Source organism: Podarcis gaigeae, assembly GCF_964106915.1.
Source record: "Podarcis gaigeae genome assembly, chromosome: 10".
NCBI classification, from domain to species: Eukaryota; Metazoa; Chordata; class Lepidosauria; order Squamata; family Lacertidae; genus Podarcis; species Podarcis gaigeae.
Genome location: NC_139686.1, coordinates 53,389,956 through 53,416,690, shown reverse-complemented (window position 1 = coordinate 53,416,690; position 26,735 = coordinate 53,389,956). Strand labels below are relative to the sequence as shown.

Here is a 26,735-nt window from a genome sequence, read left to right as displayed (position 1 = left end):
TGAAATAAATAGTGGTATGATACTGTGTGGATGCATTTATAGACTGCTTGCTAGACTGTGGTTGAGGTGAGAGAAACCTCTCCTTCTCCACCTTACCAAACTGCACTCCATTGCTTCAAGTGTTTTTATCCAGTCTGGCACATTCTAGCACGAGTGATGGGGGTCCAGGAGAAAATTGGCTGAAGCAATGAAGCACAATGAGGTGAGGTAGGAGAGGATTCACCCCATCCATTTCATTTTAGAAAAGGAGACAGTCTCCACCTGTTTTACATATGAAGGTTTAGGATACAAGAATAAATACACCTGGCTTTCATGTCACACCTAGTTTGGCCTACAGGGAATGGTGTAAAAATAATAATAGTGAAATGTGAAATATAAAATGAATCCCTGTTTCCACAAGACCAGTGGCATAGCGTGGGTTGCCAGTGTCCAAAGCCACGTGGGAGGGAGCAAAATGGATGGAGTACACATGTGCATTCAACTGTCTAATGGTGTCCACGTCACCCAGGAGATCGCATCTGCAGAGATAAGAAAAGAAGAGTCAACATCAAGTCTCAATGACCAAGTGAGATTATATTCTCTTCATTCCCAACTATCAGAGAATGGCCAATTCTATTTTCCATCCAATTCCTCTCCTCTTAAGCAGATCGGAATCATGTGTCAGGGTGAAACATTGTGCCATATGTGAAGTGGTACATTGAAACGTGTTAATTTTAGTATCTTGGACACCGTATGAGTGAGCGGAACTGACAAAAATCACACAGAACAGCCTTTGAGTTTTCCAACTCAAATGGGCATGGTGTGAATTTCTCCTTAGTTTGAGAGAGGCTCAAATTCACAGCTTCCAGGAAAAGAGCTACTGAGCCACTACTGTATGTTCTCCGTTGCCTACATCTTGCAAAGCACATTGTCGGTTTCCTCATCCAGTAGGCAACTATGACTCAAAACTCTTTCTAGCAAGCAGCAAGATCACTGGTGGGAGGGTTAAGTTAACTCTGCTTTGATATCAAGGAAGCGCTTAAATAATTACCACCTTCATCTTCCCATTCAGCAGTTGTCTGCTCTGCTGTATTCTTTTAAGAGACAACCTGTCTCCTCCCCTAGTTTCAAATCACTCTTGCTTATCCGCAGGTTGCACATATCCATCCTATCTACATTTAGAAAACCATTAATTTACTCCCTAATCATCATCAGAAAGTCATCTCTTAAGTAGCAGTGCAAACATGAAAGCACCCTTTAACATATGATTTCCCCCACACCCCTTCAAGTAAGATGTCTTGGTTTTATCTTGCAAACATGTTCCCCCTCTCCCACTTTAATGTCATTTATACCCAGCACTCCAAATGAAGCAATCTTATGGCATATATATATATATATATATATATATACACACACACACACACACACACACACACACACACACAGTCTGTTCCCTCTCAGTGTTGCCTTTAACATTACTCCTGGCAGACAAATCACTGTCTTTGGTGAGACAAATTATTCCTGTAACGTATTCAGTTGAGTTCGAGTGCCAGCATGTTCCTCCTCATTGTGAATCCCATTGTCTTTTCACTATGTTTATCCTTTGATGTGCTCCGTCACCAAAGGTATAGTCAGTGTATATTCTACGATCTTGGCTCCTGCTGTGTATCTTTCTGTCATAATACACTTTTCGTTCTCTCCCCTTATATCTTGCTTATTCCCATCTTTCTCTTCTCCAATGATTATTTAGTACCCAAGGGTACTGAAGGGGCTTGTGCATGTAATCTCAGAGCCGCTGTCTATAACCCTTAAGAATTCTTGAGGAAGAGGTGAGGTTACTGCAGACTAGAGGTGGGCAAATGTTGTCCCTATCTTCAAAAGGGGGTAAAAAGAAAGACCCGTGTAACTACTGACTGGTCAGGAAAGCTCCTAGAGCAGATAATTAAATGGTTGATCTGTGAGCACTTAGAAAAGGATGTTGTGGTTCCAAAGACCCAACATGGGTTTCTCAATAACAAGTCACAACAGACCAATCACATTTCTTTTTTCCACAGAGTTACAAGCTTGGTGGATCATGGGAATGCTGTGGATGTAGTGTATCTTGATTTCAGTGAGGGTTTTGACAAAGTTCTCTATTCTTGTGGAGAAGCTGATAAAATGTGGGCTGGATGAGGTAACTGTTAGCTGAATTTGTAGCTGGCTGACTGACTGACTGACTGAAGCCAAAGAGTGCTCACTAATGGTTCCTCATAATCTTGGGGGAAAGTGACAAGTGGGATGCCACAGGGTTCTGTGCAGGGCCTGTTGTTGTTCAACATCTTTGTAAATGACTTGGATGAAGAAATTGAGGGGATGCTCATCAGATTTGCAGATGACACCAAACTGGTAGGGAAATCTAATGCTGCTGAAGACATATGCAAAAGGCCTCCAAGGAAATTTGTTAGATAAATTCATATTGTGCCTTTCACCAAATGATGCTCAAGGCAGATAACGGCAATAATGTAAATACAATTTTTAAAAAAGCAGTAGCATACTAAATAAGTCAAATAGAAAAACAAAGCAGGTAAAACATCTATAAAACAAGCAGTTTAAACCAACTAAAACACATATTTGCAAGTCAGCTTCTTCAAAGGCCTGTCTAACATTGCACTCTCGTTTCGCATAGTAACCAAAATGGAAAACATATAAAGAAACTCATTTGGTAGCACCATTCCCCTGGGTTCTGGTGACAGATGGGGTTGGATTCAGCCCTAGAAGGTGGATTCATTCAGGAACTGTGTCTCCATACCTTTGCCAATCCAATGAGATTTATATTCAAGAAGGGAGCTTCATTTGAAACCTAGGCATTGCGTTAGCTTGTACAGCATCTGCTTTCAACATCTGCAAAAAAGATGGAAGATTTTTCAACATCTGCTCCACACACCTACCTGACAATTAAGAAGATTAGCTCATATATTTGCCCCTGAAGACCTTAATTTATCACTAAATTGGATTTTATGTTTCCAAATGTAGCTCCCTTATTGAATATAAATCTTGTTGGATTGGCAGCCGTATGCAGAGATGATTCCTGGCCAAATGAAGGTTCTAGGACTGAATCCAACTCCATCTCCTGCCTCCCTTTAAAACAGCAACCCAGCAATGACCCCAAGTGACTGGTGCTGCCAGAATCTGACTTCTTAATTGTCAGGAAGGAATGCAATGCAGTATGTTCATATACGCAGAGTAGGGCCAAGATGTGTTACGTACATGCACCTAAAAGGAATGTACATCCCTGTGCACTGTGATTTGAAAGAAACATGGCAGGTGTTGAAGAGGAGCCTTTTATGTAATGCATTTTCTTCAACAACAATCCTAAGTGAAAACAACTTTTAAAAGAAGCTTCCCTGTATAGTGGCCTCAATCCAGCTAATGTTTGCCACCACTAAGTCCCACTGAAAACAGCAGGGAGTGACATTCATATTTACTGATTTGTTCCAGTAGGGTTAAATGAGAGTTATGACTCACTAGTAGAGATGGGAGAATTTGTCAATTTCTGTTTCTTTCGGTTGCTGTTTTTTCCAGTCTGAAGTTCAGTTCTCCATATATCCACAGCAGTTTCCAATTTTTGAGCAAGTCCTCATGAAAATTACTTAGCATTTTTATGCAAACATCTCCCAATATACACATTTTGATATGCAATTTTTCCTAACGTATCCCTTCTGGCAAAGCAATTTTCTGCAATAAAATGCATTGTTTTCAGGCATATATGCATTTTTGTACATGTTGTGTGGCTAGAAAACTGCACTGCAAAATTCAGAGACATGTTAATTAGGTAGGTTACCTATAAATGTGAATTGAATTCCCCCCCCCCCATTCCTACTTACTAGTTATGCTTGACCTTAGCTGGATCAGGGCCTACAGATTTCTATGATGAGGTGGGTTGTTATTTAATCTACCATTTACTCCTTATGGCAATCTTTCTCTGATCCCACCAAAGGACCACTGCTTGTCCGTCCATTGGATTACTTGACAGCTTCTTAACATACAACTTGAGAAGTGCAGGCACTGATAAAACCATTTGGAGCACAATTTGCCACAAATTCCTCCTATGCACACCCCACTGAAATGATCCCATACAAAGTTCCCATTCATTTCAATGGAGCTTTCAGGGGAGAACTTTCTGGTGGATTATACCCTTAGCTTTTATTACAACTTTTCCTTTCCAATTTTCTATTTGTAATGAGTGCATAAAAGATCCCCTTTTCACCCTATTGTTTTTGCTCTAAAAGCCACTTTATTCTTAATAAAAGGAATAATAAGTGCCAGTTGTAAAATAATTTGTCAATCACTTCCAGCACTTGCAATTGTAAAACACCTTTCTTTGGACCTCTCGGAGTGCTTTAGAAAAGATAAAAACAAATAAAATAAAATTACAATTACACTTAAATGGCAGAATTAAAATGATCAGTTTTAGATCACCTGAATTTTGTTGCTACCATTTGACAAGGGGAAATTGTTCGACTGAACTCCCTGGAAGGAGCTGAAATGCACAACAGTCTGGCCTATTCTGATCTTTGAATGAGCTTTTCCACAGGACCCTCATTAGGGACAAAGTTGAAGCTGAGCTGAAAAGCGCCTTATGCCCCTACAATTGAGGGCATTCAGTTGATTTCAAATTTAACTTCCCTGCTATTCCGTTGAGGTTCTTTTTCCTTTAAAGGAGTCTAATTGAAAAGAAGGGCAGAGTGAATAATTTCTAGGATTAGACGAGATAAACGAACTGGAGGATAGAATGGGTGCTGTGGGGCGATGAGATTTTAAATTCCATGTTCACACACACAAAAATGTGTTTGTAGTCCATTGGGTCCTGAAGCTCGCAATGCCCCACACATGGCTCTCCCTTGTTGGCATGAAGGGATAGTGAGCACTTCCAGACAACCTGTTTATTGGGCAGACATCCTGATTTGTTTGCTGAGATATTAGACAATGTTGGCTATTCGATGAGCATTCATTCTGGTTTCTTTGTGGGCAGGTTAGATGACATTGCCTCAAAGCAAGTGTTATCCCACACTTCCCACTGCATCCCCCTGTCATTTCCCTTGTCACAAAAAGTTCACTTTTTTGGGGGGGGATTTGTTGCACAACAGCTCAAAGTAAACTATAATCAGGAAATGGATGAAATTTGCTGGCCTAGCTGTACCTCCAGAGCAGTTTTAGCCTGCCAAATTGTAGGCCGATACTTCCAGAGGTTATCATGAAGGGCACTGTTAAAGTTTGATTTAAAAAAAACAAAAACAAAGCAGAAGTCTCAAACAGGAACATTGTCTTCCAAGATAATGAAACTTGTAGTCCAAAACGTCTTGAGGAAAGTTGTTCAGTACATAACACTGCTCAAGATTATTCCAGCTATTTGCTGGTCACAAATATGAACTTTCTGCCCTGCAACTCCAGATACTTTGGACTGCTACCAATTTTATGGGTACATTTCAGGCACAGATTGTTATATAACATAGGTCTGGAGGCAGAATACACAAGTTCAAAGTTGATGAGCTACAATATGAAAATTTTCCTCAATTACCTGTGGGGTAAACCATATTTTACCGCCACTAATAATACTAATCATATGAAAAAGAAGACACATAACAGCAACAAGGCAAGGCAGAGATCAGTGTGAATTTCTTGCAGCCAGTTGAGACAATGGCATTTTTATGATTAATGAGAATATTTTAAAGGCTGGTTCTTTATTTACAGGAGCACCCAAATAATCACAAACAGAAAAATGTGAAGATTGCTAATTCTACAGCTGTACAGCACTGAAAACATTTCTTTTAAAAAATCAAGCATGCTCGTTCTATTAATAGTCCTTTTTAAACATGTTTATGTCAATTACTAAAACAAGATTGAACAATGTCAAAAAACATTACCGTTTAAAAACTGTCGTCTTTTCTGTGTTTTCATCTGCAAAGCATTAGGGTTTGTAAAATAGTTTTGACTGGGAATATATATGCGTCGCCATGAAGACTTCCATATGTGCACAATGCTATTTGTGTATTGGATTGTGTGGTGCAAAAGTAAGACAGCTGAGGATTTTCAAAAGGAATCTACAATTTGGGAGACAAACATCTCCACAGTGCAGGGCACCAGCAGGATAAAACTGAGCAACTGCTAATCAGAAGCATATTGTGAGGGGCTTGTCGAGGGCGCTGTGTGGAATCATGAGTTGCCTCGATTTGCTTGCAAATTGAAAATTAACCGTGTAACACGCTTTCCTGTCCTGTGTAACATATTTCCTTGCTCTTCCATTGGGCGGCTTCATACATGCCTATTCATCACTTCCTTGCTCAACATTTTTACAGCTACTCAGAAGTAATCCCTATTTATTTCACTGGCACTTACTCTCCCATAAGTGTGTTTAGGATTTATAACAGCCTCCGAGACTCGGAGCTTATGTGTAACTAGACTCCATTGATAACTGTTGGGTTTGAGGTGAGGTGATATGAAAGGTCTCTCTAAGGCAATAGGCAATGGAAAGTCATCCTTGCCGCCACAGTTATCAAGTGTGAACCAGGCCATTGACTACTCATTTGTCACCAGCATAGTGGAGTGAAAGTCTTGGCAGCAAGCATTCTAGTTTCCCTTGTTGCTCAACCTCAAGAACCCAGAGCAGGGGCCAAGAGTTAGTCATATCAATGACCCAGTGATGTAGCTTAGATTTACTTCATGGCAGAGTAGAGGTTTCAACCTGAGCTCACTCTGGACAATAGGGATGGGGGACACATGGCTTTCCAGATATTGCTGGATGACAACTCCCATCATCCTTGAGCATTGGCCATGCTAGCTGGGGCAGATGGAAGCTGGAGTTTAACATCTGGAGGGACAAGAGGGACTGACTATCTCTTACTGTGCTGTACCAGTGGAATTCTTGAGCATTGTTGAGATGTTATATTGACTACCAGCAATTCCTGTTCTTTTACATGAATGAAAAGACATGGATGGGTAGACAGACAGACAGACAGACAGACAGACAGACAGTAATTGAACAGAAACTTAGGTAAGCTTGTTCTGGATCTTGGTAGGATGCAGTTAATCACTAACTGTGTGTGCACATGTATGTGTATAATGTATGGAATGAAATTTTAAGAAGAAACAGAAAAGAATAAAATTGGTACATTGGCTTCTGAATAGCCAGGTGCCATGAGGTTGACAACTAAAGTTATGACTATAGCTGTGTTCTCTCCCTAGAAAAATTGAAAGTGAATTCAAGATTTATAAACTCCAGAAATCCTGGCTAGAGCAAAGCTCAGGTGCGTAATCCACTGCTCAGTATTCAGGAAGAAAAACAACAACAACAGCAACAGATCTATGACCCAAATGTCCCGGCAAATAAACCTTGAGGCAGAGTGAAGACTGGTAGCACGGATGATTTTCACTGTTTCACTTCAAAGGTTGTATAATATTTGAGCAGATTATATACCCTTTTAAGCAGCTAAGAAGGTTAGGTGATTTGGAGCGTGTAGTTTTATACCCATCGTTAACTCCATGTTTAAAACTTTAAAATAGCACATGCCAGCTGACCTGTGCCTCCATACCTTCATATGGCCAGTGGGGGGTAGGGTGGGGAGATGCACTACTGCCCATCTTGACCTCCATCAGCCCCACCATCCCAACACAGCAACCCTAACCCTAACCATTCCTAAATATGTGCTGAAAAAATATCCTGACAGCAGTGCTGTTAGGTAATTTCAGACTATGAACTATGAACTTAGAGGGATTGATCCTCTCTTGTTTGTAACGCACATTGCTTTGCTTACTTCAAAATGTGGTAAGTCAGCCTTGCTAAATTGGGGGGGGGGGGCATGGGCTTCTGCCTGAAAGTTTGACCCTGTAAATCGTCAAACCATCAATTCTATCACGCGGGAGGCCACCTAAATTGTATAATTTGGCGTATCAATTATTGGTATTATTAATTGTATTATAATTTGGCATTGTTATAATGTGGCTATTATGGGACTATTGTAATTGAAAACTAATAAAAATTATTATATAAAAAGAAAGTTTGACCCTGATAGCACCACAGTCTTCTGTCCGCATTATGCAGCAATCTGACACCCACTTTACAGCACAGCCAGCTAAAATGGGCATTCAATTCCCTGCACAGTTAAGGACAATTTTCAGTCCCGTGAATCATCCTTTAGTTGTTACTCCTTGAGCAGTATTGTTCAGAATTTCTTGGCTATTATTAGACCATTTATTTATTTATTGAGCATTCATTTGGATCCTTTATCTATATAATGACACTTCTTTCCCCTGAGTGATAAAATCCATTGAAAACAGCACTCAGAGATTTGAGCAAGGTATAGTTTTGTGTTGATAAATTCTACCTATGGCTGTATCTTTTCAAATACTAGTTTGAAATTCCTGCAGTTGTAATGACAAAAGACAGCACCATTTTAAAAAAATGAAGGTTTTTTTTTTAGCTCAAATGACAGTTATAAAGAGGAAGTGATTATACATTTTAATATTTTTTTTCTAAGAGGGAAAGACAGGAAATTAGACACCATATTAGTATAAAGACACTGTTATCACATCAAATGGTTCTTTTAAACTTCCTGATGTCCTCATTTAGTCTTACTGGTGTACCCAGGAAGTTAAGGAATGTGTTATTATATGTTGTTATATTTGTATTCTACAGAGAAGGCTTAGATGCAATTGACTTACAGAAATAAGTCATTATTTTCCGTGGTTTCTATATAGTTGGCACTGACAATGATGTCTATCCTACCTAATAGGAACCCCAAACCAAATACAATGGTGTTTAAAGGAAAGAACTGGAAAATGGACCATTTTTCTTCTTCTACTGAATCTAGACACACAAAGGCAAGATTCTCACCATGCTCAGTCATTTCCCCAGAGATTCATAAGCCCCTTCCCTTTTCTGGTTGCACACTGGTCTTGGTATGGAAATCTTGGTTTGCATTAAGCCAACATTCACCCATAAACATCTGAAGCAGAAGATTCTGGCTTAATGACAGTTAACAAACCAGGTTAATAAGCCAGGATCTGATCTGACTTGGCCTCAGGCACAGAAGTTCCATTTCCAAGGTTCCTCAGGGAGGACGATTATACCATTTAAAGTCTCTATCATTGTAGTATGGATCACATAGGCAACACCTATTCCTCACTTTAACAAAGGGGGCACGGAATAAGCCACTTCTTAAATGAAATAAAAATCTCTCCCCACCTGTTATGATTGGGTCCAGCATTTTATGTCAGACTCCCAAATTGTTGCTTGTTTAAAGTGTACATTTACTAAATGCAAATATTTGGAAAGGAATCAGCATATAATAAAACCTGTACTTTGACTTTGGGAAATTCATCACGGTAAAAATTGGAATAAAGAAAGGAAATAATAATTGAGGAAAATAATAATTGGAGCCATGACACACTGAGTCTCTTGTGTGGATTCCAGTTCTTAAATAGGTCCATTAAGATGGGTGGCATCTATAGCTAGCAATTCATCCATTGGGAGATTAGGACTTCGGCCTTGCTGCTCTTAAGACATGGGCACAAAGCGGCCTTAACACCTCCTGCCCAATTTTTATCACTTTGCGCCCCCCATTGGACCACCTCTGTCACACACCTTACAAGCAAGAAAATGATTTCACATTTAACACTCGTGAAATCTTCCTGTACTCTCATTTTAAAAAATAGAGATGACCCCGTATATTAATATTTACATTTTCTTCTGCTTCATACTAAAGTATCATGGTGGACAGAATGGAAAAGTCAACATTGTCAGGCTGATCTAAAACATTACACTTGCTCCAGTTGTGAATATACTGCATTTTTGCCATCTGTTTCTTTCCATAATTAAAATCATTGTTGCTTTTATTTTCCATCAGGCTCAGTATTGGGGAAATGTCATTTCCCTGCAACAGATGCTTTGAACATGTGGGTATTTACAACAACTGTGTCTTTTATTATTGCACAGTAAAACAATCATCTGGATGCAAATTCCAAAGGGGTGGCTATTTTAAGTCTGCTGCTGCAAACACAAAGAAGAGTTGTGTGGTACCTTGCAAGACCAATAGTAGGTTGGCAGTGCAATTCAATGCATATTTGCTCAAAAGTTAGCCCCATCATGTCCAGTGGGATTTACTGTCAGGTATGTAGATACATCGACTTCAGTTCTCTATACATTTACCTGGGAATAGGCCATAGTGATACTTGCTTCAGAGTAAGCACGGTTAGAATTGTAATGTTATTTTGGCACAAATGTCTACATTCTACAGCACATATTTGTATAACAATAAATCTGTTTGATATTAATCTGTTTAAGGTGCCACAAAATTCATTTTGTTATCTTCTCCTCACTTACCTGGGATTAAGCCCCACCAAACCCACTTGGATTTACTTCTAAGTAGGGATTGTGTTATTCTGTCAATTTTGGTTTCTCATATTTCTAATTCATATTTCCATATCAGTTTATTTTTTTGGCCCTCTTGAAATTTCATCATCATTTTAGGGCGAAATTCTCCAAATATTCACATTTTTGTATGCCATTTTGTCCAGTGTAAACATTTTTGCAAAGCAATTTCCCCCAATGTAATGAATTTTTGTGTGTAAATTTCACTGATCTGAGCATTTTAATGCACACTTTACCCTAGACTACACATTTTTGCAAACACTGGTTGGCTGGAGAAACGCATTGCAAAATTCGGATTTTGAACAATGTCTGTGTTTCAGTTTATGTATTTGTTCAGCAAGTGCAACTTGGGAAGGTCTGTCTTTATGTGCGATCCAAATTTTAATTTCTCCTTCATCTTTGCTTCTGAGTAGACATGTATAAGATTGTGCTGTTAGATTGGTATCTGCTCCCATTTATCAGCCTCTCGGCTTCCAGCCCTGCCACTGCAATAACTAGGGCGTTACCTTCATCTCCCAGGCACTAAGAGGTTTAAAATGTGCCTGGAGAGAGTTTAGGGTCTGGCAGAGTAGCTCATATCTGTTCATCTCCACAAACAATCCCTGTAAATTTAAAGCAGAAAAAAGGGGGGGACCTGCTGCTGCCATTCAGCAAGGAGTCTATTATGAATCCCTAGGTGGCATGCAAAGCATTTAGACTCATTTCATTCATATGTCAGGTAAAGACTTTCATTTAGAAGTGAGATGAATACTGAATAATGGATCTTTTGAATAATGTAATTAAGAATTCATTAAAGCAGCCTTTTAAAACCCTGCAAAATGCAGTGCATGTACAGTATACCTCCCAGCCCTAAAACCAGGAAAATGCAGTATGGAATTAAAATGAATTAACAGGAGGGGGAAAAAAACAATGTAGAAAATGCTGTTTAGAAAATCCACCTTTTGAAGCTAAATGAACAATCGGTAAAACGACACAGGCTGCTTTCTTTTCCCCTCCCACAGCTTGTGAGCTGTCAGGAAAGAGCTTGGTATTTAAGATGAGCTTATTCCGTGTTGGGACAGAAGGAACCAATCTAGTCGAGGTGGAAAGAAGCATCCTAATCCTAAATTACGGCACTGTCTGAGCATCTGCGGTGTCAGTGCCCTTGCAATAATCCCCTAGGAGATTTTGGGCCCTGGGTAAGGCCATGCGCTTGAGACTTGGGTGATAAGGAGGTCTGGTTCCTTGGCTTCTCAGAAGAGTGGGTGTACGCATCTCCAACCCTTTGACACCACAGACTCCATCAGTGTTGAACCTCTTCTAACAGCCTCTTTGGCAGGCTAACCTTCTTCCTGCCTGTATCCCCTCTGATCATAAACACTACCTTGCTCTGCTCTGTTTGACATGACCAAAGGACAGTGCAGACGAATGTCTACCAGAATGGTTGATGCAAGGCTGAAGGTCAGGAATTCTGTTCTGCTGGTGAGGAGGGGGGCTTTTATCTAGCCTCCTCAAGCAGACTAGCCCATCTCAGTCACAGAAGCAGGGGCTTAACAAGCGGGCTTTGTTACCTCTTCTTCCCACAGCGAGACTAGGGTGGTCTTCCGTCCATCCTTTGGTGAAATAGTAAGGATGTGGATGGGAAAAGAGAGGCTTAGAAACCTTTGGTGTGTTTAGTCAGGTGAGTTGGCCATTTATGTACCTGGTGGAGCAACAGAAGGGTGGGTCAGGGCAGTGGTGTGTCAAAGGAAGTAACTGGTTTTGGTAGAGTGTACGGGAGTTATTTAGTTATTTCCATTTATGAATTAGTAAAGGTAAATTACTACTACTACTACTAGTAGTAGTCGCCTACAAAGGGTTCAAGGCCATCTCTATCCCAAAACTGTGACAGAAACCAGACTGATATGTATCCAGGTGATCAATTTCATCCAAAAGTGCCTGGCTATCACTCAGAAATGGCAAATTAGAGACTGGCCTTTAGTTGCCAGTTTCAGCAGAGTCCAATGATGGTCTTTTAAGCAACGGATTGACCACTCTCTCTTTCAAGGCAGCTCGAAGATGCCTCTCTATCAATGAGGCCCTAGCCACCATATTGACTTGGCTAGAAGAAAGTTGGCTGATATCAGCTATGAAGTGCAATGGTCACTCCCTCCTGGTACATATCAGACAGGCCCTGCTTCTTTTGTCCAAGACCTTGCTTTTTCAACAAGCCTTTTAAGCAGAGACCTTTATTCCAGTCTGTATTGGGCCTCCAATCGTTTTCACATCATTATATATATGTGTGTGTGTGTGTGTGTGAGTGTGTGTGTGTATGAGAAACTGTATAATTGTTTTTATAGCTGATGCTTTTATTGTGAAACCGCTTTTGAGATATTTGATGGGAAGCAATTAAACCACAGAGCCTAGGACTTGCTGATCAGAAGGTCGGCAGTTCGAATCCCCGCGACAGGGTGAGCTCCCGTTGCTCGGTCCCTGTTCCTGCCAACCTAGCAGTTCAAAAGCAGGTCAAAGTGCAAGTAGATCAATAGGTACCGCTCCAGCGGGAAGGTAAATGGCGTTTCCGTGCGCTGCTCTGGTTCGCCAGAAGCGGCTTAATCATGCTGGCCACATGACCCAGAAGCTGTACGCAGGCTCCCTCGGCCAATAAAGCAAGATGAGAGTCGGTCACGACTGGACCTAATGGTCAGGGATCCCTTTACCTTTACCTTTACATTAAAGGAAGGAGAGGAGGAACAAGTCCTTACTGAGTGTCCTAGACTTCTCTGAGTACCTGAATAAATGATTTGACAATTAACAGATGTGCATGGATTAGCCACATTACTGCATAAACTCTACACTCTTCTGTCCATGTAATGGGTTGCCACAATCTATACTTGGGGGGGGGGGACGACCCAAGAAAAGTACCTTGACATGAGGATGCTAGTAGGGGGGCCTTCCAACCCTTTGTGTATTCCCTTCATCTTAAAAAGGGCATGCATTCCGACACCAGTTTCGACACCGAAGTAGATCCGGAACTCCATTTGAGCATTTGACTATCGGAGGTTAAGAGAAAAGATAATTAACGAACAGGCAAATGTAGCTGAAATTCTCTGATAGCGCATGTAGTTAATCAATTGCCATATGTGCCACTCAGACTAGGCTGAGCTGCAGGCAATTCTTTCTTCTTATGGTTAAGAGACTGGAGTATGCCTTATGCAGCTGAGAAGCCAACCGGGCCCAGAAAGGTTCCACAAGCCAGCAGTCATAGAAGCAATGTTGTAAAGAATAAAGCCCAGAGCTAGAAATTAGTCAAAGGGGGGTGGGAAGCTATGATATGTTCTACATTACAGTTTTTATTCTGTTTGGGAATCCACTTCTGAATATTTCAGGCAGGCAGCATCTCACAGCTCATCTACATATCCACTGAGAAGCGCTGAGCGGGAAAAAATTACTCTTTGTTCTCAAGTACAGAGCTAAATTGGCTCACAACTCAGCACTATATTTTGGCTCCTAAAAAAACAGCATGAACTTCATGATGATTTTAGAAAAGCCTCTAATCTTTGCTCTTGTTAAACTAAACTGAAGGAATTATCATATGGAATCTATTCAAATGTCGGCATTAATAACACATGGCAAATTGATATTTTATTCCATCCAACAGTGATGCTCTATTTTATGTTATTTTATGGCCTTTTATTTATTTAGCAGTTGTCTCCTGTAATTTTAAGGGCAACTGTTTCAGATTATGCACATCCTGGCTCTGGGAAATAACTGGAAATCAGACTTTAGTCTGTGCAATCAGTATCCTGTTTTCTCTTTTCATCTTGTCCACCTCTGTATATATCTGTCTCCTTGTCGATCCATCTCGACATTTTAAATATGCTGCTCTGCCTTGGCATTAACAGATAATGCCAATTAAATCAGGGAATGGATCCCGCACTGAAAATGCATTTATGACAGTAGGATTGTGAGACTGTAAAAATATCAGCTATCAGTTTCAATTAAAAGTTTCAATATTTAGCAGTGTTTCCCTCCCCTCTCTTACATATTTAATAGCAGTTCATTGCATCCTAGGCCATGGTATGGGATATAAACAAATATCCCAGAGTTCAGTTTATTTGAACCTAAATAGAAGGGGGAAATAATGAATTTTGTGAACGAAACATTACATTTGATTGCTTGAATTTAAGAGAAGAGAATTAAAAAAAAATGGGAACGACCAGCTGGAGCAACTTTTGTCAGGAAAATATTGCCCTAGAAGTGGATGGTACTTGCAAGGCCTGCTCTGAGCTCTCTTTGTGGCCCATTTCATACCCTCCAAATGTTCCTATTTTCCAGGGACGTCCCTGATTTAGAGAAGCCATTCCAGTTTCTGTTTTGATCATGGAATGTCCCGCTTTTCCTTAGGGTGTCCCTATTTTCACTGGAGAAATGTGGAGGGTATGGAATTATCCAACTCCCGAACTATCTATGTAAATGGCCTTTATGGGTAAACCTGAGCAGTCTTGGGACTATTGGATAGGGAAAGGGAGAGAAATTTAACTCTGTCTCCCTTTCATAGCCTTGACAAAAATCACTTCTTCAAAGCTACTGTTTATATTTCAAGGGAACCTCAAGGGAACTTTCTTTGCCAGTGGTTTTTGTTTTCATAATAGAAAAAAAAAATGTCTTGCATTCTCACAATTAACATCGCATCTAGTTTGGCTTTCAGGGTATCGATGCAGCTGAAAAGCATCAAGAGCACATTGTCAAGGGCAATGGGTAGGCAGACTTGGAAGCAGCCAGGTGGTGGCTTTGGAGAATGACTTCAAGAAACCAGTCACATAGTAGGGCAACTCTCTTCAATTTTGTCTTTCGGTTTCTTCTCAGAATGCTGATAAATGAAACATCCATGAAAGACGGAGTCAGTATGAGGCGAGAGGCTCTCTTGTCAATGGGGCATTCTGTCATGCCCTCTGGAAATTAAATTAGCTGCCCAATACATTTGGATTTGATCAGCTATGAGATCTCATGTGAACAGGTTCGTGCCTTTCCACCCACCCTTCAAAATAGTTTGTTAATGCTGGATAAGGCAATTGGGCTCTGGGCTTTCACAATCTTAAAGCTCTTTCAAACAGCAGCTTCAATGCCCTGGCAGCAGTTCACCATCAGAAAGTAATCTTAAGGTTGTGACATGAACTAACAAAAGGCAGGCAGGTAGCGTTTCGCTCACCTTGTTGTGCTGAGCTAGAACTGTGGTCCTCTGATCTATGCACAACTCTGTGTTCTTCAATGACTGAGCACGAGGGGACGACTTGAAAGTACAATAGTTCCCTTTAATTTGAAGAAATTTACAGGTGTTCAGTTATTCCTCTAACTCTTAAACTACTCAACTGTTTTCTGTCACTTTATTTTAACAAATATAAGTTGGTGCTTTGATTATTCATTTTTCTCCTTGGTGTTACACACCTTCCCCACCCATGACATTTGTAGTGATTTGTCACATGATACATGTGAACACCAGTAAGTGTCACTGCAAAAATAAAGAGAGCACTTGAATTTCAAGGTTACCAAACCTGATGCATCCTGGATTGACAGATTGTCACAGGAAATTGCCTCATACTGAGACAGACCATTGGTCTATCTAGTTCAGTACTGGCTATGCTGATTGGTAGTGGCTCTCCAGGATCTCAGAAAGGGGTCTCTCTCAGCCCTACCTGGAGAAGATGGGGGTTGAACCTGCAACTTGCTACATGCTCTACCACTGAGCTGTAAACCTTTCCCAAGGATAATCTCCGGTGGGGACATGATGTTGTCCTAAACAAATGCCATTACTTGTACAGATAATAAAGCCTGGAAAAGACCGGTTGGAGTCTTGCCTGTTCGCTCTCGAGCAACCATACCAGCACCTGACAACGCGTATTGTGATATGTTTGTATCTTTCTTTCCTATTGTATGCAATTAGACACACACACACACGTGCAGTATTTTTCTAGAAAAAGAGGTGCCGGAACTCACCATGAATGCCTCCCTTGATCTCTTATAATGGCAATGGCACCCAACTGAGGGGTGCTGGAACTGAGTTCTGGCAAGTTCCAGTGGGAAAAAAGCTCTCTCTCTCTCTCTCTCTCTCTCTCTCTCTCTGTGTGTGTGTGTGTGTACGCCATTCAGACAGCCTAAAAATACATATAAAGAAATTTGTCGACCTGTGATACTGTTACACACATGTTGCTCACAGCTAAAGAGATATTGATGCTGCCATCTTTGATCCAATTGTTTGAGAGACATAGGCAGAGGGGAGGCCCATAGGTAGGGTTCTCCCTCTTCAATTATTTTGGGGTCTGCATGTGGAAAGGAGAACAACCTGAGGCAACTGTTTGCATATAGAATGACCCATCCCTGAGATCTATTATCGGAGGTCTACTTCAGTGTGCAGATTGCTCTTGCTGGATCTGGGTGAAAGATGCAATTAGATAATTTTAGTCTCCAGGCTTAATGGTCTTATGGGAAGGGGATATTATCTGGATGGCAACATGCATAGCCCCATGTTCTTCTGAATGTGTTAAGCCAGCCCAGCTGCATTTGGACCTCCTATAGTTTCTGCTGTCTGGGGTGCTGGATATTTACCAGCTAGGCTAAGGTACATCTTCTGCCTGAATACCCACACTGTAAATAGGTTCACTCATTAATTTCAAGGCACAGTTAATCCTGATCTGGTATTTCTTATGTTTGACTTTCAGCCACAGGAATATAAAAGTAAGAATAGTTAAAGGAGAGGGTTCATTTTTCGATAGTATGCAACACAGTGGAAATCACATTGCCTCTTGGTAGTTAGCAGTTCCGAGTGTCTGTAACAAGAGAACTCATAAGTTTCTCTGCAAAGCCCAAGAAAAACTGGCTCCTCTCAAACATAATACGTTCAATATTTTTACATTCTCCAGTTCCTTGAAACCCAAGTATTTACTGTTCTTTGCTTCTTACAGTCTTGATGTTAGTATAAAAGGTTGTGCCTCCAGATCTTCAGCATTACATTGTTTTATGTAATTATGTAAACATAGCCCATCGAGGAGTTTCTTGAAAGGTTTTGAGCTGATGTGGCCATTTTGAAAGGAGACTTGTGGACACATAACATTTCCTGGGCCAAACCGTAACAGAGAAACATACTCACTTCGAGCCTTTGGGGGCATCAGCAGCCAATAGCAGCACAGTGTTATTTCATGATCTCCTACATACTGGCTCATTAGTAACACGAAGACTTTGCTTTGGGAAAGTAAAATTTAAGCAATACATTTCATAGCACACTTCTTATTTCTTAAGCGGGGTTTCTTTTTCCTAAAGAAAAACAGTAATCTTTTGTTACCACAAATATAGTTTGACGGTCACTGTGAAGGCGAACCAATAAGCCCACTTATCTCAGTTCTCCTCTAGAGAGACATTGTAGTCCAAGCTTGTACATTTGCCAGAGAACATGGCAAAGGTTATGCATGGACTCGTTTCAGTATATCACTCTATCTGTGATTTTTAAGCATGTTGCTAAATGTGCTTTTGAGGATTGGCCTAGTGTTGCCAGAGCTGATCCACCCAGCAGGCAAACTTCAGTGAAGGCCCCAGGAAGTGGAGGGTCAGGGGCAGTAAATGTGTATGACTCAGGACCCCACTCACTGGCATCTCCCACTGATGCTGCTGCCCCCCCCTTCCCCTTTACCCCACTTTGATCTGTTGGAGCATCAAAGTGATTGATGGGCCCTTCTTGCTCTGGGAAGCGAATGAGATGATTAAAGGGCTTTGGGGGTTGACTGTTGTTTGTGCAGATTAGCATGTGGAATGCCCTCCCATCAGATGTCAAGGAGATAAGCAACTTTTAGAAGACACTCTATAGGGAAGTTTTGAATGTCCAATGTTTTATTAACTTTTTGTATATGTTGGAAGCCACCCAGGGTGGCTGGGGCAATCCAGTCAGATGGGTGGTGTACGATGCTGGCGGTGGTGATTGTTGTTGTTGTTAAAATAATATTTTGTTAATTTCTGCTGACCTCATAAGATTGGCATTATGTATTGTTGCTCCTTTGGTGAGAAATATATATAAATAATCACAGCTCTGTACATTTTAGACTCTTCTTAGAGGTGTGACTATGGACTCTTCCAGGTTGGACGTGACTGTGGGTGTTGTCACGATGAGCTTCCACACAGCAGAATTTATCACTACACAGGTGTATTTTACTAAGAAAGCAGTGCATAGGTTTGCACCATATTTCTTTTGTGCCAATTGAATAAGCAGGGGAGTCTAAGTAGCCAGATCATTTCTGCCTGGTATCCTTTGCAGAACTGATGTCAGTGGGCATTAATCCATCACTGCCTAGCACATAACTCCAGTTCTCAAAAGCTCACACCAGCTACCCATATGATATCATGCCTAGTTCAATGTTCTTGTTTTATTTTACAAGGCCTTTAACAACAAGGACAACCTGCTGGACTTTAATTTCTCATAATATGTTTCGTTTATATGATAAATTGGTCTATAGAATTATATAATCCTTATATCCCTGCTCAGTCACTGAGATTTTGGGGGGAGTCACACTTAGTGGCTCACCATAGGTCAGATATGTGGCTCATATTCACTAAGACCCATGCATTCAGTATTGTGAGTCAAATTCTATAGAACTCCTCATGGCTGAGATTAGACAAACCCCTTGAACTTTTGGCGCCTACCAAAGACCTTTTTTGTTGTTGTTGTTATTCCAGCAGGCATTTTAATTGAAATCTGTTTGGTGTTTTGTTTTCCCCCCATTTTATCCAATTTTTATCATTTCTCTATTTTATTTCTTATACACTGTTCAAAGACCATTGTAGTTAAGTGGTATATAAATTGTTTAAGCAAATAAATAAAAAAAGAGCACCATCCTGGCTTATTAGATAGCTAGAATCTGATGGCACGTACTTATGTGCCAGTATATTAGCTCATGTGTTGAGTCACAACAATCTCTCAATTTAGGCCTCGAGAGAAAAATTCTCCACAGCCAGGTTCTTGTGGTGGAGGGAAAATGAGTGTTACAGGGACATCTCCTATGTTCCCCATTGCTATGGTATGTATTACAGCAAATTTATCTGAGGAGCACAGGACATAAACCAAAACATCTCTAATTGTTTAGTAATGGCAGTCGATTCTCTGACAGAATCACCTCATCTTTTCTATTAAGAGGCATTATAGTGTGCAGATAATCTCAGTGGAATAATGCAGTGGTGCAGAGGGGCAATAAATCAAATGATAAATTGAGTGTAACGTCGATTATGCTAGCTATGCATAGAAATATATACATTTGATGGTCATTATGACACATGAAATGTTCAAGACCAAGAGTGAAAAATACATTTCAAATTCTCTATATGGGAAAACCTGACAATGATCTGCAGTTTGTGTCTAGCATTAAATTCTATAAATCTGTCAGTGTTTTCCGCGCTGAAAGCCTGATTCTAAACGGAAAGGTCATTATCATTATTAAGTTTTATAAGAAAATCAGTACGTGTACTGGTATCTATTTAATAACTGAGACATCATGAATGTCAGACTTAACACACTTTGCTGGGTGCTAATAACTCTTAAAGTGTACCCTTGACTCGAGTCGAAGGCAGTATTGGAAATTTTATATTATCTGAACTGCCTGGTAGCATTTAAACGTACTTCCTTAATAGCTACGTAAAAATATAGTGACTTCACACAACTTTGGCTGCTTTGAGGCTAGCACCAAAAGGTTATACTAAACATTTTACCTCTTCCCCTCTCTCACCTCCAGTTTCCAAAGACAGTAATACTTGGGCACAGCCATTTATTGTATTTAATGGTTATTTAAATTTCACCTAGGTGAATTGTGCTTGCTACAAAATGCCTGCACCTACGACGGCAATAAAATGAAGGCTTTTATAATCAAAATAAGTGCCCAGCACAGCAACGATATTTTCATCATTGAACAAATATAACTTTTTGACATTTCCATGGTGGAATTGGTGTGGTGTACCCTTAAAATATGTATTTATTCAAGGTTCCCCCCCCCCCTTAAAACTTTTGTAATTTTTGCATTATATGATTTTCTAATTCCAATCCAGCGATAACCAGTGATAACTTGTTTCTTTTTCTATTATATATTTAAATTAAAAATAAGGAGATGTAGTTTCTATTAATGAGTTTTGTAGGGGTCTTTTAGTATTATGTCCCTAGGCGACTTCCTTACTCAGCATGAAGTCCTCATAAGAGGTGCTTGTGCACCTGATTAATTCATAAATGGTGTTGAGGGCTGCATATTTCCACAATCCTTGTTAAATCATGGAACTCTGCTATTTCTCTGTAGGATGCATTGCAAATTGTGATGCCCACATTATGCACCTAATCATACCATTCTGTGTCAGCACCAAATTTCCCAAGCATTCTCATTTATATGACATCCATCTCAGGAGCTGGAAAGTCAAGGTCCATCAGTAACATTTATATCAATTGTGAAGAGACAATACATTGCTGAAGTGAAAAGCAGACAGTTTAATATATCACTGATAAAGCAAGAGGAGCACTGTATTTAATGAGTGACCAAAACTAGGATGGTGTTGTGTGTATGTGATATATATATATATCATGTATGTGATATATATATCACACACGAGTGCTGACATGCAGAATAAATTGGGCACAACCCCCATAAAGATGCACAAAAGTAACAGCAACCTTGTGCGGTTTTGTCCCCTTCTGAAATGGACAGTTTATTTACATGATACTGTCATTAGCTGCCTTGTCTTTCATTTTATCTCGGCTCTCTTTCATTATGCCCTGAAATCGGGGTGATAAGGAAGCTGCCACCTGCTAAATAAAGACGTGGGGTGATAACCAATATTTTTGGCACCCCACGTATGCAAATAGGGCTTCCTCTCCTCGCCTGCAGCCCCTTGCTAAATCTCCTAGGGCCTTCTTGTGGTTCCCTCACTGCAAGAAGTGAATTACAGGGAGCTAGGCAGAGGGCCTTCTCGGTAGTGGCGCCCTCCCTGTGGAACACCCTCCCATCAGATATCAAGGAAATAAACAACTATCTGACTTTTAGAAGACATCTGAAGGCAGCCCTGTTTAGGGAAGTTTTTGATGTTTGATCTTTTATCGCATTTTTAATATTCTGTTGGCAGCCGCCCAGAGTGGCTGGGGAAACACTGCCAGATTGGCGGGGTATAAATAAATTATTATTATTATTATTATTATTATTATTATTATTATTAATACCTCTGCAGAGTTGGGGGACCCTCTGAAGCAGATTGGGGGCACATGGGCTGCAGGGGAGACCCAGTGCATCCCCTGGCATGAATGAAAGATATCACAGCATAAGTTTAACATGCTGCTTTATTGATGATTTGTGAATTAGAAGGCATTCATAAGTCTGAATCCACTTAAATTATTTTAAAAAATATCTCATTTTCAAACATTGTATTTCAGAAGGTACGATCCATAGTCAGCCAACTGGTTTCTCTTCATCATTCCATGCCTGCGTCAAGAATGAACAGTGACTTGAGAGGACATGCAAAGACCGTCCCTTAGTCGTCACTCCTCAACTCTGACTTTTCAATGGATTGGATCCAGAATGTTCATTAAACTTGATTCCCATTGACAAGTTAGTCACAACGTAAGTCTCGTGTATTTATTTATTCACAGCATTTGCCTGCTGCCCCGTACAACAAAATTCATTGGGCAGCTTACATCTGCTTTCAGTTGGAACTAAGCCCAACTTACCAAGTCTAGATCCAAGCCTACACATTTGGGAAGATTCAGGCAATCATCTTGACATCATAATGCATTGCGGTGAAGAATGCAGAGACTTAGTTCTTGACCATATATGACCATTGGACTGAAACCAGGAACATTGTCAGCAGATTATCATAACCTCCAGTGGTTTTCAGAACAAGAGAAGTGTGGTTACACATCAACTGCACACACTAAGTGCATCATTCTTTCCTTCCTGGCAGTGACGGGCAGCTCGTACATGTCCCTCCAGTTTTTTTCTGTTACAGTCACCACTTGGGTGAGGTCCAGGAACAACACGCTGCTCCTTAGATTCGTTCTGAGCATCAACAGTAAGACTTAAATATCTACTGGGGTCCCACCAGATTAGACGTAATTTTGTGATTATTATTTTTTTTTGCATGTTCATTTTGCAATATGTCATTGACAAAGTAATGTTATGTTACTGGTGGATATATATTGGGCTGTCCACACACCATTCTGCTCTATAAGTTGTTTCATAACGCTTCCCCAATGATATTGTGTTGTTGCTGACTGGAGGGTCTCTCTTGCAACGTAGTGCAAGAAAAATGGGGCAAAACCAAACCCTGGAATATCTGTGATAGAAAGTTACAGGATTGCTGCAGGAAACTATGGGATATGTACCAACCGGAAGTAGAGCGGCGTATCAGTCCTCGAAACTTTTGCAGGCACAGTTTTGAAAGCAGGATTGCAGATAACTGCCTCAACACCATCACGAGCACTAATCACCATAAATGGACAATAAAAAGCAATGTCCACAGGTGTCCTGAAATATTATAACACAAATTTTATACTGTAAGTTACAGGGAAGTTTTGTGGACAGAGGAAAGCATTCTAAACAAGCTCTTGCAATCTTTGGATACAAACGTGGAAGTAACCCATGTCCCATTTCTTCCAGAAATCTTCCCCCACATGTCCCTTCCACAAAGCATTGTCTTACTGCCACTCCTGTTTATGTTTACTTTGAGCAATGCACATTAGACTCCCATGCCTACTATCTGGAGTCATGGCAGAAAAGATAAAAAACCTTCAGAAATACTTTTATATCTAAACCCCCTTTGCAAATGACGGAGTTGGGAAGCTCTATGTGAATGGTTTATCCTGAATGAAGGCCAACCAGGGCTTAGGGCTCAGGAGTTGTTTTCAGTTAATACGGACTATGAATATAGAATTGTGCTTTTGTATGTTTGTGTCTTTTCCTATCTCTGCCTTTTCCTATCTGCTCAGCAACCAGCCTCTACTTACCTGGAATTAGAATAGGAAACAACAGGGCTCCATAGTCAGAGAGCTTATTCTTAGAACATTCCTTTTTATAGATAAAGCCTGAAATCAACTACAGCAGAACCTTTAAAAATGGGAATATTTTGGGAACAGAAGAACACTGTAATTCCGTAATGTCTGCAATTTGGAACCTCAAGTCAGCTCTCTTCAGAAATCTGAGAAATGTCTTATCTAAATCGCACTTCTTTTTATCTTTGTTTTTCACGAGATAACTTTAGCATAACTATCTAACATTTAGAAGACATCTGAAGGCAGCCCTGTTTAGGGAAGTTTTTAATGAGCGATGTTTTAATGTATTTTTAATCATTTGTTGGAAGCCGCCCAGAGTGGCTGGGGAAACCCAGCCAGATGGGCAAGGTATAAATATGTTGTTGTTGTTGTTGTTGTTGTTGTTGTTGTTGTTGTTGTTGTTGTTGTTGTTGTTGTTGTTATACAATTGCATAGTGTACTTTGCAAGAATGCACCTTTGTGTGGCAAGTCCCATTATTTAACATGTCTGGGAAAACTCTTTATTTTTCAGCTAGCCTCCTACTTTCATGTCAGAAGCATAGTTGTTTAGATCCTTGGAAATAAAGATTCAAAATAAAGATTCACTATGTGAAAATGGTCCAGTAAATGTCAGTAAAAATAAGATAATGGGATGAGGGAATGGGAACACAGGAAAATGACCTATTGTTAGCTTTAGTATGGAAGCCAGACTTAATAACGTATGTCGCTCAAACATCTCTCTGTAAATTACATAAATTACAGAATTTTGCCACAACCAGGGCTTTTTTTCATCCAGAACTCAACAGAACTGAGTTCTGACACCTCTGAGGTGGGCACCATTGCCATTGCAAGAGAACAAGGCAGGGGTTCATGGTGAGTTCTGGCACCTCTTTTTCTAGAAAAATAGAGCTGGCCATTACAGACAGACAAGTAGATGAACTATGTTGGAATAAAAGCAGTGCTGCATATGAGGAATCCAGAGCAGAACAGAAAATGATTCCTTCTTACATCCCTAGCTGTGAGTTAGAGAAGGGATGGTCAAGTGAAGAGGATAACATTCTAGTCCACTGTAGTGGAAGGTTTTTAGGGACTACTGTGAGGTATAAGGAAAGTTCTACCTATCTTGGATAATTCTGGCAGCAACCTTAATGAGTGAGAAATGAAATAATATTTGGTCTGCTGGTCATTGTGTACCAGTCAGTTGACCTGTAGCAGAATTTTGAGTCTCGGCTGTAAGGTTGCAATCCTTTGCACCTTAGCTCAGGGGGATCCCTGAGGGATCCCTGAGGGACTTGTGTCTAAATAGCCCTGGACATGCCTGAAAAACACAATAATAGGTACAAAGTGTTGTGAATGGAATCACTTTTCTCTTAAAGCATCTCCTGTCTTCAAATCTAAGTTACCTGCCTCGTGTCACGCAATAAAGTGTGAAAACAGAATATGCTGCCGTTGTTAACACAATCAATAAACGTGGAGGAGAGGAGATGAAAACATAAACCAGACTGAGACCTTTTTTCCATGCCAAGATTTTTCGGTCTTCTGTATTTTGTCATTTGTTAAACCATAAATAGTTACAAACAGAGCTGCAGTTCAGAGAGACGTTGTTTCTAACATAAACAAGGCACAGGGCATAGCTTTGAATGCCGGCCAAAGAGGACTGTAAGTTACAAAATGATATATATGTATAAAAGGCGCGTCAGACTCTAATTGAGAAACTGTAGTTGGTCACAGACAAATATAGGAAATTGTCCGAGCTCTGGAGAGCCGTTTGTATTTAGCAGAAAAACGACCTAGACTAAACCTTGAGAGGTGCTGTCCTGTATTTATGAAATTAATTTAATTCCTCATATAAAACTGCAGAAAAGGAGCAAGTTTAGTTTATATCATTGGGTGTATCATTATCCTTTGAGGAGCTTGTCTGTCCTAGTTGAGAAAGGTTAGACTCATAAAATCGACACTGAACAAATGAACTTTTAATTTAACTACAGCTGGTCGCAGGCTGCAGTACAGTAATAACTGGGATTAAATATACAGATTATTTTAAAGGAGGTTAGCTGTGGTCCACTCATTTATGAGAATAACATTTTTCATCTGAAACTGCTATGTATCTTAGTGCACAAATTAATAATTAGGTGAGATTTCCAAAAAGATAAAGGGGAAAATCCAAAAGTGGGGAAAGTACTCACATTTAAACTACAGAGGGAATTTTCTCTTTCCCCACCTGATTTTAAGAGGTTTTATTGGAGGAGTTCAGTGTGCTCAGAACTTTCTCTTTCTTCTGATTAGCTTTGAAATCATTATCCCCAAGCTATTTTATACGGGCTACTAGCACCAGAAATTATAAAAAGAAACCAATGTGCCTGGAAAACTTTCAGACAGAAAGTGCTAGACATTGTGCATTGTACCCTGAGTGAGAGATGCATGGGAACAATAAACAAGGCTCCAAATTTTCATATCCTGAAGAGGTCAGTATAGCAACATCAACAAGGAATTACATAGGCACAATATATTACCGGCAGCCCTGAACACTTATTTTAAAACTACAGATTCTAACATTTATTAGGCTAGCCACTCAAAGGATTGCACACTGTTGCAATATGTTTGCTGCAGTTCCGTAAAGCCCACATCTATCATACATGTTATGCATCACACATGTTAAATGTTTTAAAGAGGCACCTCTCCCTTTCGTCTTGAAATCCCTTTTAATATACTCAGAGAAAAGGATGCAGACATCCGCAGAGCTTTAATTATTTAGCAATAATTATTAGTTGCAAACCACTCAGACATGAGCACTTATAGACATCAGTGGGTGTGTTAAGAGCTTAGCTCTCTCCCATTGAAATCAATGGGTGTCAAAATTGCTTAACTTTGACTAGATGGTGTCCTATTTTTTTTCCATGGCTGTTGTAATTTAATTATCAGTGCCGTATATTAGGGCTTTTTGCATACAATCAGCACACATACCATCTGCGGCCCTGTACACATGGCAGAGAGTTTTAATTCAATAGATGCTCTGTGTAATAATTGCATATGGGTGTATGCCGATAGATATACTGCATTTTTTGTCGGTATATATAACGGATATTCACATATGAAGATGGTCATATGTGTTGATACATCTGTAGCTATAAAGCTCAATGGTGCATCTAATATTCTATTTTCATCTTGTTTCAAGATCCAAGATGAACAGTGTGCAAAACATACCCCAGCTCTCCTGGCTGCTGTCCTTTCTTGACCTGCCAGTGACCTGTTTTTTTTAAAAAGTGACATTGAAGGACTACCCTTATGCAGGAGTGAGAAGTAATTTGCTTCCAAAGCTCCTCTGCCCCAGACATGTCTAAAACACAGACTATAAAC

The 26,735-nt window shown here is 40.1% G+C and overlaps 1 protein-coding gene across 3 annotated transcripts; it reads right to left on the bottom strand.

Annotated features, from left to right (window-relative positions):
- Window positions 1-58: 58 nt before the first annotated feature.
- Window positions 59-22,140, bottom strand: LOC310826676 (uncharacterized protein). Of its 3 annotated transcripts, none has more exons than XM_083701840.1 (5): window positions 22,080-22,140; window positions 17,490-17,653; window positions 15,555-15,655; window positions 13,268-13,395; window positions 59-518 (listed from the first exon to the last, which is right to left on the bottom strand). In XM_083701840.1, the coding sequence occupies exons 2-5, from the start codon at window positions 17,560-17,562 to the stop codon at window positions 332-334; spliced, it is 489 nt and encodes a 162-aa protein (XP_083557966.1). In that variant the 5' UTR covers window positions 17,563-17,653; window positions 22,080-22,140; the 3' UTR covers window positions 59-331. The 3 variants fall into 3 exon arrangements, with proteins under 3 accessions (XP_083557966.1, XP_083557965.1, XP_083557967.1); XM_083701839.1 differs by lacking the exon at window positions 22,080-22,140 and adding an exon at window positions 22,000-22,053; XM_083701841.1 differs by lacking the exons at window positions 59-518; window positions 22,080-22,140 and adding exons at window positions 2,803-2,859; window positions 22,000-22,053.
- Between the last annotated feature and the right edge of the window lie 4,595 nt (window positions 22,141-26,735).